The 13,108-nt window shown below is 45.0% G+C and overlaps 1 protein-coding gene across 4 annotated transcripts in view; it reads right to left on the bottom strand.

The window, feature by feature from the left end:
• The window catches only part of LOC137622910 (uncharacterized), a 133,069-nt gene that overhangs the window by 56,633 nt on the left and 63,328 nt on the right, over nucleotides 1-13,108 (bottom strand). For all 4 annotated transcript variants that reach the window (XM_068353462.1, XM_068353463.1, XM_068353464.1 and 1 more), the window contains exons 9-10: nucleotides 5,005-5,148; nucleotides 1,048-4,106 (exon numbers count right to left, since the gene is read on the bottom strand). In XM_068353462.1, the coding sequence (XP_068209563.1) occupies nucleotides 1,048-4,106; nucleotides 5,005-5,148 (3,203 nt within the window). The remainder of the gene's footprint in view (nucleotides 1-1,047; nucleotides 4,107-5,004; nucleotides 5,149-13,108) is intronic.

Here is a 13,108-nt window from a genome sequence, read left to right as displayed (position 1 = left end):
TTGATGCTTTTATTTTTCTTTCAAGAGTGTATATGACATAATTATCGTTGTCCTTCATGTATCAAAACTGTGTAGGACAAGTACTCTTACAACGTAGCATAATATATACCAACAATTAATAAAAAAAATTCCTTTTATTTTTTATATTAATTGGCAATCGATAAAAGATAACATGCAAGACAATGATTTATATGTTTACAAGTACTAACAAACTACAGTACTAGTAAGCACTGTTGTGACAAATCCTTTCACCATATACTGTATAGGACATGATTATTACAGCCTTGCTTTTGAAAAACCACTAACAATGACATTTTTTACTTCCAATTCTGCATTTTCAACCACTTTACTGTAACAGTATCAGTTTGTTCCTACTAAACAGACCGATCTAATTGACAGGTATCCACGTAACACTAGATGATTATGTAAACATTCTGTTTAAAAATCTGGTTGGGGGGAAAAATACTATGGTTGAATATGAAATTACACGAATTTACGACAGAGCAAACATAGAATTTTAGACGTTTGCGCTAACTTTCATGCCAACGAATTTAAATGATACCACAGTATTCTCAATTAGTTCCAATTAAACTTTTATGACTTAAGTTACAGTACCTAATAGCAAGTCTTATTTGTATTTACAGTATTCACCAATTAGGAAATGTTTTCAAGGAGGGCCATGAAATATCTAGTTATTACCTACTGTTCAATATAGGCTTACTGCTATAATGAATTTTCCAATCTTGAATTATGCAGACTGTTGTTTAATACAAAAGATAATGGGAAATGGAAATGAAGCAAAGGATAAATCTTAATAAGAAATGCAGTTGTGTGGTGGTTGTGGGAAAAGTAAGGTTTAATCTGAACTGTGTAACAAGTAAAACAGATGATACATCACGAAGTGCAAAGTTAACAGAATGTATTCAAGGGTAGTCTGTAGAATAATCAATTTCAGTAGCCATTTACATGAAGGCTTAGTTTATCTGTCCTGGAATATTAGTTTTTAAGAAAAGGAGATCGTATGAAACATATAAAACAAATTCTTACCAGTTTTTCCTGACACCATCATTTTATTCAGCACAACCATCTGAACACGTAGGTTTGATAATATCGACTCTTCATCGCAAAATCCTTCAATGTCGATGATGTCTTCACCCTCAACTATACGCTGATCCTTTCTGTTTGTGTTAGTATTTAAAGACTCTGGACTTGAGGAACTGTTTCCAGCTGATAACTCTGCCCTGCTTGAATTTTTAACGCAGACAATCTCACAGTCAGGATTGGATGTTGATTGTGAAGTAATAGCAGTTTCCAAGTTTTTACTAACTTGAGATGATTCAATAATACAGCTATTATCTTCTGCTATACTTGGAGTGCTCTCTAACTCGCTTGGCTTTTCACTTAGACTATTACTACTGGGAGTGTTCTGTTCATTACTTTCAATTTTCAATTGGTCTTCAGGTAGCAAAGTGACAACCATTGACCCTTGGCCAGTGGATTTGTCGTCTACAGCACTCGGTAACCCAGGCAAGCCTGCAGATTCTGACACAAGTCCCTTTTCTTCAGTTGCAGTGTTATGGCCGAGACATATGAAATTTCCGGCAGTTATACAACTACAATCACTACCCTGCGAAATTTTAATCTTACTTTTTTTTTTGTCAGGTGTCCGTGAGTTACCTAAATACTTAGCATCTCTCACCGAATGTAAAGAAATAGTTTCACCAATTCCAATCATTTCTCCAGTTGCAGCACGCTTTTTTGAGGCTAACTTAATGAGTCTCGTACCACTACTGTCGTAAGTATACGAAGCTAATTCTCCAGTGCTTTCCCGAATAAAATACTTAATAGCATTAGCTTTAAATAACATAGAATCCTCAGTAGATGTGGAACTCAATACAGCTGACATGACTGATCCTAAAATCAATATAGGCAAACACTTCTGCTCCAAAGGATCAAAATAGTATTTTCGAGCAAGGCCATATAATGTGGACATAGATGTACCATTTTTAACACTTAATGTAACAGGTGACTGAGTTTTTAAGGACATTCGATATATATTCACCAAAACATTTTGCCTAATAGTTCCCAGAAGCCACTCCAACTTAACACTTTTAAAACTAAGAGAGAGATCAACTGCACTCCAATGATGACCACCCTTTTTTATCTGAGGGGGGCTGACCTTCACCTCTTGAATATCATCCGTCCCATCATTTTCATCACTTTTCTTTCCTTCTTTTACTATGGGACTTTTCTTGAAATCTTCTTCACACTTGTCCTTCTTCACTGGTGATCTGATTGTTTCATATTCAATAATGGGGTTATCAGTAGACATCCTTGATGTTGATGGTACTGGGGCCGTAACTTTTTCTGCAGTTTCTTGTTGAACAGATATATTGCTAGATGACTTGACAGACAGCTGACCATCAATAGCATTTTTGCTGCTTGCTTCTGTGTTATTACTTGGTAATAACAGAGGTAAGGTACTAGATATGGTTGTAGAAGATGTAACCATGGTAGTCACAGCTACTTTGGTATTACTATTGCTTGTGGACAAAGCTTGAACTGACGAGGTAGAACAAGAAACTTTTCCTTCAGATAAACTTTCTACTTTTGAAATTGTCAAGGTATTGTTTGGGGGAGAGTTTAATATAACAATATCATCGCAAGTCTCTTTCTTTCCGGCACCCGCCATGTTGCGTAGAGGTGGAGGTGGAGGTAATGGTTTTACAGTAGACAATATCTGTACATCTGAGTTTGAGCTTTGCTCTGTTGAAGATTCAGCTATAACCATCTTGTTAGCTATGGAAGATGGCTGGTTGGAGGTATTTACTCCAACAACCCCTAAACCTTCATTTGTCCCACAGACAGCAGATTCATTACCCAAGACAGGGGGCATGGGAATGAGAACCATTTTTCCGCTTTCTGTGGTAGATGGCATAAGCAATATCCTTTGGTTCTTGCTGGTTTGTGGAACCACCATTTGTGGTGACACTCCTTTTTGAGGAGGCATCAATACCATCCTTGGCATTACTCCAGAATTTGGTGCAAAATACATAGGTTTCTGGAAGCCTTGGGGATTTATTGCAACAGGAGTGATAGCATCAGGAGACTTCTGAGGCCCCAATGGCCGAAATACAGAGGTTAGACCAATTCGCTTACTTTCACTGGCAGGACAAACGACGACATTCTCAAAACCTGGGTTAGATGACACACTAGATACAGTAGCTGTTGTACTTGTTAACTTTGGTAATATTGAACTTGCTGCATACAAAGGAGGAGCTCCAGTAATAGAAGAATGAGGCGGAACTGGGGTCAAAGGTAAAAACGATTTTCCTGAAGAATCGCCAAAAATTTTACTACTGGCTTGATTTAGTTTAATCATTCTCATTCCAGAAACACTAGTAACAGGTGAAGACGAGAAGCTAGCAGTCACTGTAGTGGTACTGCTACTGTAGACTGTGGGCACAAAATATAACTGAGAACCTGCAACTGAAACAGGACCTGAAACTGTATTAGGCTTTTCTAAATTAGTCTTTTCAGAGTCTGATAATAGGACTGGAGATTTCATATTAGGGGACTTGGAAGGCATAATAGGCACTTTATCTATTGACGCTGGTTTTTCTGTGGCTATTTGGTCTGTGGAAAGCTGTCCCAAAGGAATGAGATTAGGTACTGACGTTATAGGGATTGAGGTTTCTCCAACCACTTCATTGCCAAAGGTACTTGTCACGATTTCAAAGTTATCTACCACTTCCATCTCAGGACCCTGACCATCTGAAGCACCTTGCACACTTTCAATTTGCGGAAAACTTCCTTCCCAGTTGCAAGTACCCCTTTCAATACAAGATTCTAGCTCATCCGCTGGGGATATTTCCTTTTGAGCCGATATCTCAATTACGTCGGTTTTGTTCATCTTTTGGCGGTCGTCTTGCTCTTCATCTTCTTCTAAATCAATCACTTGAGGTTGAGCTGACGTTGCTTTCTGTGATGAAAAAGATTTACTTTTCTGTTCTGAAGATTTCCTGGTATATCCCAAAGATCCCTTCTTTTGCACAACACCAACAATTTCCCATTTCTTCATAGAATCACATCGCATCATAACAAACCTGAGTGAAAATAGTCAAATTAGTGTAATAACACAAATCATTATATCAAAAAAAAAAAAAGAGAGAGAGAGAGAGAGAGAGAGAGAGAGAGAGAGAGAGAGAGAGAGAGAGAGAGAGAGAGAGAGAGAGAGAGAGAGAGAGAGAGAGAGAGAGAGAGAGAGAGAGAGAGAGAAATTAGTCTTAAAGATTGCTTAAAGAGGGCAACACTGTCGGTATAACTGAAAGTTATTTGTTTATTTACATTTAGATAGTTTAGGATGGTAGCAAAAGTCTTAACTGATTGCCTTTTTTTATTCTGACCGCAACAGAAATAGAGTGATTTGTCAAAAATCAATAAAAACTACGAGAAGTAAATGAAATCTACGTGGCCATAGACTTGAACTAGATATGGTAAGCTCACACTACCTGCAGATATGATGTATTATGAAATAATTCCTAACAGTTGCACAATATGAGAGTACATACAGAACTTCCTCCAAGACTTGATATGACAGGTTTGAATGATTATTAAAAAATAATGTATGACGTGAAAACTCAAGTATCCTATGAAGAAATTGAAGCAACAAACAAACTATAAGAGAAACTTCAAAATTAATACAGTGTATAAAAAGACAGTAAGCTCTACAGCAAGGGGGGTAAAAAAATTGCAAGCTACCATTTAAACTGCCAAACAATCATGACTCGTCATGAATGGCTAAATATTCAGTAGTGAACCACACATCAAACTTTCTTTGGCAATAGTTACTGAAATACAATGTCATGCTTAAATTCTAACTAATTACTTAAACTCTAATTCTGTTCAGAAATACAAAGATTTGGCAACTGATGACTTTATCAGTAAAATCATTTGTATCATACAAATATTGTACAGGATTAAGAAACAATAACAACATATTACCTTTGTCTTGGAGCAGTATGAGCAGGTGGAAAGAAAATTTCACGCATATTTGGTCCAACATCCAAAGCGTTATTGCTAATCATGGTGTGGATTCGTGTCATTGTTCTCAAACACAACGCTGAATCCACCGTACTGATGATACACCTGTGTCATAAACATAGGGGTTATTCAATTCTAAAGCAAACATGAAAAAATGGGACAATTAATCATAAGAGATTGGCTGGTATTGATCTGCTTATGTTTAAGAAAAGAACCTTATTACCTGAATACATTTAAGACCCTAAATGCTGGTCAATTTGTGACATAACACTGAAATCAAAACATAAAATTTCTTATAACAAATTATCAAATTATAAAAAATAACAATTATCTAAATTTAAAAGTAAACTAAACCGAAGAAAAAAATATTCTAAACTAACATAAAAACAAAACCATTAATTGGACAAACAACCTGCTTTCACTACAAAATTCCTAGTAACAAATCCTGGAAAAAAAAAGGACATGCAACTTCAAACACTAAACTATCACCAATTAAATAATATATATATATATATATATATATATATATATATATATATATATATATATATATATATATATATATATATATATATATATACATATATATGAGAAAGAGAGAGAGAGAGAGAGAGAGAGAGAGAGAGAGAGAGAGAGAGAGAGTGTTAAATTAGCTAAGCATGTCTGTAAGTGGATTGTTGTTTTTATTTGCAGAACCATACTTCCTCCCTTTTCTTGACCCTCTCTTGTGGAAAACAGTTCTACAAACCCTCTCCTGCTGTAATTGAGATAAGAACTGAAGATGTGGACTGTTTAAAGACTTAAGATTGGATTATTCTCTGAAATAGAGATCGAGAAGCTGACGACTGGTGTGGTATATAGAGATGATTTGGAATGTTCTTCTGATGAGGGTGATAGTGATGATATCTACAACCCCTATCCATTAAGGGCATTCTGTCAGATAGATCAGTTTACTATTGTCCACAGAGGTGTGGTAGTGTGCTGTAAAAGCCTCTCAGTTTAGTGTGGACGACAGTGTCAATGTCCACATACTGTATATACATGCATATATACACATCTTTATTTTGGGTTGCTTTAGTTTTAAGTGTGATCACTGTTTTGGTTGATGATTAAATTTGATTTGTAAGAAATATAGTTTTAAGTGTGATTATTGTTTTAGTTGGTGATAAGTTTTAGTTTGTAAGAAATATAGTTTTGTGTGATTATTGTTTTGGTTGGTGATAAGTTTTAGTTTGTAAGAAATATAGTTTAGTGTGATTATTGTTTTGGTTGGTGATAAGTTTTAGTTTGTAAGAAATATAGTTTTAAGTATGATTATTGTTTTGGTTGGTGATAAGTTTTAGTTTGTAAGAAATATAGTTTTAAGTATGATTATTGTTTTGGTTGGTGATAAGTTTCAGTTTGTAAGAAATATAGTTTTAAATGTGATTATTGTTTTAGTGGGTGATTAGTTTTAGTTTGTAAGAAATATAGTTTTAAGGTTACAATTAGCTTCCATTTCCCTTTTGTCTAAGTCTAGATGCTGATAATGTAAGGGGTAAGTTTGTGTTGTGGGACTATTCGTCAGTAAGTGGGTATCAAGGTGTTAGGTTTATGTTTTGTAACATTTCGCCACACAGTCAAGAGTTCATTAAAAAACTTTCTCTTATTGTCTTGCAATTAAAAAAAAATAACAGGACACAGATAAAAGTACTCTTTTCCATGACCTAATTTCATATGAAATGTCATCACTCCCCCACATCTATCTATCTATCTATCTATCTATCTATCTATCTATATATATATATATCTATATATATATATATATCTATATATATATATATATATATATATATATATATATATATATATATATATATATATATGAAAAATTTTAAGTAATTTTTATTTTTCCTAACATACTTACTGAGAATTACTTCTTCGGAGGGTCCTTGACCTCTCTCAATCTCGACCAAGATTTCCCGCGCTACCCCCCCTATCTCGCTCCCGATAGTTCCTACCCCCGCCGCCAGGATAATTCCTGCGGCCCGGATTAGGGCAGGTCACTGCTTTTCCCGGGTCAGGATCTCATTAAGTCCTCCGTTTAGCCCGACTCGGCAATGGAAGAATGGCACTCGGGGACGGAAGGGAGGGCCATTACTCGGAAGTAATTCTCGGTAAGTATGTTAGGAAAAATAAAAATTACTTAAAATTTTTCATTTGTTCCGACACGAATACTTTACCTCGAATTACTTCTTCGGAGACTTACACTTTAGGAGGCGGGAGAGCCATTCTGCCACTTGGTTAGGCACATGGTGCCTGGAGGGCTACGTAATGCGGGGGTACAGAGAGCGGATAGGGGGTAGCAGTGGAAAACTTACGCTTATAATTTAAGGCTTACCTCTTGACATTTTCTCTACTGAGTCTTCTCCTGAAGAAGTAGGGATGAGTCTATTCACTTGTTGGGGACGTCTTCCAGCCTGCCACTACACAGCTTGGAGGGCGGCGATGACTGTCCCAATGGAGAATCCATCCAAAGACTTTCTTGAGTAGTCTTTGAGGTAGTGGGCCGTGAAGGTCGACTGGTGTGACCAAGTGCCGGCCTGCAGGATCTGGCCCACTGCCATATTTCTCTCAAAGGCCAAGGAAGTGCTCAGGCCTCTGATGTCATGGGGACGGGGAGTGCCTGGTACTGCCACCTTGTCTTCTTCATAAGCCCTAGTGATGACTTGTCTCAGCCAGAAGGAAATAGTGTTCTTGGACACTTGCTTCTTATTAACGCCTGAAGAGACGAAGAGGTTCTTGGCACCCGGACGGAGATGGGCCGTCCTTTCCAGGTATTTCCTGATCGTCCTGACCGGGCATAACTTCAGGTCGTCCGTATTGCCTGTCTTGGGGATGGCCGGAAATGAGAAACCTTCAAACCTCGGGTCCCAGACTGCTGGGTTCTGAGTCTTTGCTACAAAGGAGGGTACGAACTTGAAGGATACCTCCTTCCACCCTTTGGAGTGTGCCACGTCGTAGGAGAGACCGTGGATCTCACCTACCCTCTTAGCCGAAGCTAAGGCTAGCAAGAAGACTGTCTTGAGGGTGAGATCTTTGTCCCCGATATCTCTGAGTGGTTCAAAGGGCGGACGACACAACATTTTCAGGACCTTGGCCAGGTCCCATCTAGGCACTCTCCTGGCTTGGGGAGGGCAGGATTGTTCGAAACTTCTAATCAGCATCCCTATGTGTCTTGAGGTCCCCAGGTCGATGCCTTTCAGGAGAAAGACTTGGCCTAAGGCTGCTCGTACTCCTTTAATAGCCGGGATTGACATTCCTATTTTATCCCTAAGGTACACTAGAAAATCAGCTATGTCAGGGACCGAGGCTTTGAGAGGTCTTATTTGTTTTGTCGCGCACCATTTCGTAAAGGCGGCCCACTTCGCCTGGTAGACTACGGTAGAGGATTTTCTTAGGTATAGGGACATCCTCTTGGCTGTGGAGGCGGAGTACCCCTCCTTCTTCAGGAGTCGCTCGATAGTCTCCAGGCGTGAAGGCGAAGAGAGAGAGGGTTGTCGTGGAACCTGAGGAAGTGCGGTTGACTCGGTAGATCTGACCTGGGGGGCAGAGGCCATGGCGGATGGCTTGCCAGGTCTTTCAGATCCGCGAACCACTCTCTCTCCGGCCACCAGGGCGCTACCAAAGTCATCTTTAGGTTTTGGGAGGTTCTTACTCTGTTGAGCACTTTGAGCACTTGCCTTAGCAGCGTGAAGGGGGGAAAGGCATAAACGTCCAGGTTGTCCCACCTGTGCTGGAAGGCGTCTTCTAGGGCTGCTCCTTCGTCTGGTACCGGGGAGCAATAAACCGGTAACTTGGCGTTGAGCTTTGTTGCGAATAGGTCTATCACCGGGGAGCCCCAGCGTTGAAGGATGAGTCTGGCCACCGCTGGTTGTAGGGACCATTCTGTCCCTACTATCTGACCTATCCTGCTGAGGCCGTCGGCTAGCACGTTCCTTTTCCCGGGGATGAACCTTGCTAGCAGTGTTACCTGGTGTTCGTCCGCCCAGTGCAAGATGTTTACGGTGAGGTCGCACAGTTCCTTCGACTTCATGCCCCCTTGTTTCTTGATGTAGGCTACCACCGTGGCGTTGTCGCACATTAGGGCCACGGTGTTTCCCTTCAACCGACTTGCAAAGTGCAGACATGCCTTTTGTACTGCTTTTAGCTCTAGGACGTTGATGTGGAGATGCTTTTCGGTCTCTGACCAGGTCCCGCTTGCTGTTTCCTCCCGCAGGTGGGCTCCCCACCCTAGGCTGGAGGCGTCCGTGAACAGGAGAAACTCGGGGGGACAGGACCCGAGGGGCATCCCCTTGAGGGAGTTCGACTGGCATCGCCACCAATTCAAGGCTGCTTTCGTGTCCGGGAGGACTGGGATCGATGTTTTCTGAGAGCCTGTCTGGGACCATAGAGCCTTGAGGTTCCATTGTACGGGTCTGAGCCGTATCTTCCCTTGGGGGACTAGCTTCTCTAATGAGACCAGATGGCCTATCAGCCTCTGCCAGTCTTTCGCTTTCCTGAGAAGCCCCGACAGGAACGGCTGAATGATCTTGACGAGGTTCTGTATCCTGTCTTCCGAGGGGAAGGCCTTCCCCTGCACGGTGTCCAACGTCATCCCCAAGTACCCCATTTTGTTGGATGGCGTTAGGTTCGATTTCTCCAGGTTGATAATGATTCCCAGACTCCTGCAGAAACAGAGGAGGTCCTTTCCTTGCTCTTCCAAGAGGGCCTTTGAACTGGAAAGGAGCAACCAGTCGTCCAGGTACCTGATGAGGCGGATACCTCGTTCGTGAGCCCATACTGAGACTGTCGCGAAGACCCTCGTGAACACCTGAGGGGCCGTCGACAGTCCGAAGCAGAGGGTCCGGAACTGCAGGATCTGGGAGCCCCATTTTACCCGGAGGAACTTCCGACTCGACGGGTGGACCGGAATTTGGAAGTACGCGTCCTTGAGGTCGACCGTCATCATAAAATCTTTCTCCCTCAAGGACATCAGGACAGATTTTGGGGTGTCCATCTTGAAGTCCGTCTTCTTGACGAACCTGTTGAGGGCCGACAGGTCTATCACCGGTCTCCACCCCCCCGTTGCTTTCTCCACCAGGAACAGGCGGCTGTAGAAGCCTGGCCCTGGGAGAAGGACTTCTTCCATGGCTTCCTTTTCCAACATGGAGGAAACTTCTTTTTGCAGGGTAGCCCTTTTCAACGGGTCCCTGGGAGCTAACCATTCTGTTTGGGTGGCTGGAATAAGAGGGGGTGAGTCCGCTATGAAGGGGATCCTGTAGCCTTCTTTCAGGACGCACACCGTCCAAGCATCCGCCCCATACGTTTTCCATGCTTGCCAATAGGGTCTGAGGCATCCCCCAACCAGAGGCTTGGGCGGGAGTAGGGGGCCTCTCCCTCTACCTTCTCCTAGAGGGGCGGCCTGATCTGCCCCTCTTCGAGGCGGAGTAACCCGACCTGAAGGAGCTGGCAGAAGCTGTAGCTCCCCTGCGGGAGGGATGAGGAGTTGATGTCCAGGAAGAGGCGGGGGCGTCCCTCCTCGAAGAGCTGGGGACAGCCTGAGGGGTCACGGCACTATCCGAGACTGACCTCCTATAAGGAGGCCTCCTGGAGGATGTTTGCTTAGGGACGTTGGTTTCTCTCCTCTTGGACACCTTCTCCATCAGCACTTCTAATTCCTTCAACGGAAACAGGGACTCGCCTCCTAGGGGTAGGGTGCGAATCACTCGCGCCTGTCTGTCCGGGATTTTCCTTGACACTTTGGAAAGCACTGTATCCCGCTTCCGGAGGACCCAGTTGGCCGTCAAGGAGAGTGCCTGATACGCCATAAATTTGAGAGCTTTCCCCCCGGAGGTGAGAAGGTCTGACAGGAGACCTTGTTGTTCCGGGTCGTCGGGGTCTGTGGAGGCCTGTACATTAACTAACGTGGAGGCCCACCAGTCCAGCCATGAAGAGACGTTAATCATGTCCCTCGACATCTCCTCCATCATGCCTGCTTCAGAGGCCGAGAAGGACACAGGGGCTGAGCTGGCCCTTTCGTCCGAGCCGCCTTGTCCTAGGATATCCACGGCTGAGTCCACTCTACAGGGGCCTGGGCGTCGCCCTTCCGGGATATAAACTTTGGCCTGTAGTTTAAGACCCTGGAGGAGTTTGGAGGCACTCTGGGACCTGGGGGCCTCCGCAGTGCTGGCCACCAAGTTGTCGATGTACTCCTGCCCGAGTACTAGGTCTGGGGCGAGAGGCAGGGCCAGAGAGGACTTCGGAAGGACGTCCCGGTGCGTGTATCTCAAGAGGCTCGACCTCCAGGTATTCACCTTCGTCGCCGCGGGTTCCGGAATCCCATGGGTCCTTCTGACAAGGCCTACCACTCTTCTGTAGGCGGAGTCCTCCGACGGGGAAACCTCGCCTCCGTCGACCGAGGCATCGGCTTGGCTGAGGGGAGCCGTGCTTGGGTGGTAAACTGGCCGCTCCCTACTAGGTCCCAGGGAGGCCGTCCCGCAACCGTAGGGCGCACCGTACACGGTTGGGTCTCGCCGTGTGGCGGGTGCCACCGACCCCGGGAGGCCTTTCGACTGGCCCAAGGCTCTGGACGCGGAGGACACGGTCCCGGTGGGAAGACCCGACCCCGGCAACCGGTCCTTCCTGCTCGACGTCCGACCCAGCTGGGCTGGTTCGGTCAGGCTGTCTTCTCGGAAGCGCGCTTCCTCCCGCCGGGCGGGGTGAACCGAAGGCCTCGAGGACTTGTGCCTGAGAGTGAGGTCCTTCTTGCGTGGCCGGTCGAGCGGTTCCATGTTGTATGTAGGCAGTGACAACTTGGAGGCTCGATCACTGGACCGAGAGTCTGGAGAGCGGTGCTTCCTGGACTCTCCTGGGGGGACGTAGAACCATTCGCCGCCGCCGGGAGAGACCTCCCTCTTGTACTTACGGGAGTGAGAGCGTGGGCGCTTCCTACTGTGCCGCGACCTCGACCTGGAGCGGGAACGATCACTATCGGTCCGCTCTCTCTTCCGGTGCCGTTTCTCCCTGCGTTCTCCCCCGGAAGATGAGTCTGCTTCCGAAGAGTCCGAGGGTGTCACGTTCCTCACGTAACGACTGCTAGAGTGATGCGCAGGGGAGGCCCTTCGCCGTCGACCGTCCGAGACAGGGTGCTGGAGAAAGTCCTCGGGAACTGCTGTGGATACCGAGGGTACCGCGTCCACTCTGTCCCTGCTAGAAGGCCATGGACCCAGGGATACGTCCATCCTTAGCGGTGACCTCCCTGGAGTCTTCGGTAACTTCCACCCGAAGGCGTCGCTACTCGGGCGACGAATTCTCGCGTGGTTCTCTTCTGGCGGGGGGGGGAACCTGACGCACCAGCCCACGAGGGCGGGGGGGAGTCTGAGATCGCCACACTGCCCCATACCGGGTCTTCTGAGGAAGCGTGATCCCCTGCCACGTGGCCCGATTCGCCCGAAACACTCGCGGCCCTTCCGTTTACTCCCGAGGGGCCAGCCCTTGGTTCCTCCCTCACACTGGGTTCACCTGGGAGGACACTATGGCTAACAATCACACTGGGGGCTTGTTGGCCACTCCTCTGCGAAGGAGACGGAGAGGCCGAGGCTTCGTCGGACCGATCACTGACCGACTGTAAGGAGGACACGCCACTCACTTTCTTGGGGGAACGCTTAGACGACTTCTTTTTCTTTGTACTATACCGTACCCACTGAATGCCGTCCCAACTCACGCACTTGGGACATGTGTCCGAGGAGGAACAAACTTTACCCCTGCACGTGGAACAAAGGGAATGCGGGTCCACTTCTGGTTTAGAGAGGAAAGCCCCACACGACTTTCCTGCTCTAGGACCAGGACAACGACGCACGTTCTCCATCGTTCGCACACGAAGGTCAACACTAACGAGTTACAGAAACCCTGGATAACTCAAGGGGAACGGACTGAGAACACTTTGCGAAAACGCACTATCGCAGAAAGAACACAAGTCCGTACACTGGGAACACGTGGGATCACAACGCGCCAAAGGATCGAGAGTTTAAGCGAGAGAGTGAGA

Source organism: Palaemon carinicauda, chromosome 30 (genome assembly GCF_036898095.1).
Source record: "Palaemon carinicauda isolate YSFRI2023 chromosome 30, ASM3689809v2, whole genome shotgun sequence".
Classification (NCBI taxonomy): domain Eukaryota; kingdom Metazoa; phylum Arthropoda; class Malacostraca; order Decapoda; family Palaemonidae; genus Palaemon; species Palaemon carinicauda.
The sequence above is the reverse complement of the archived record's forward strand: the minus strand, read 5'-3'. Positions and strand labels throughout refer to the sequence as shown.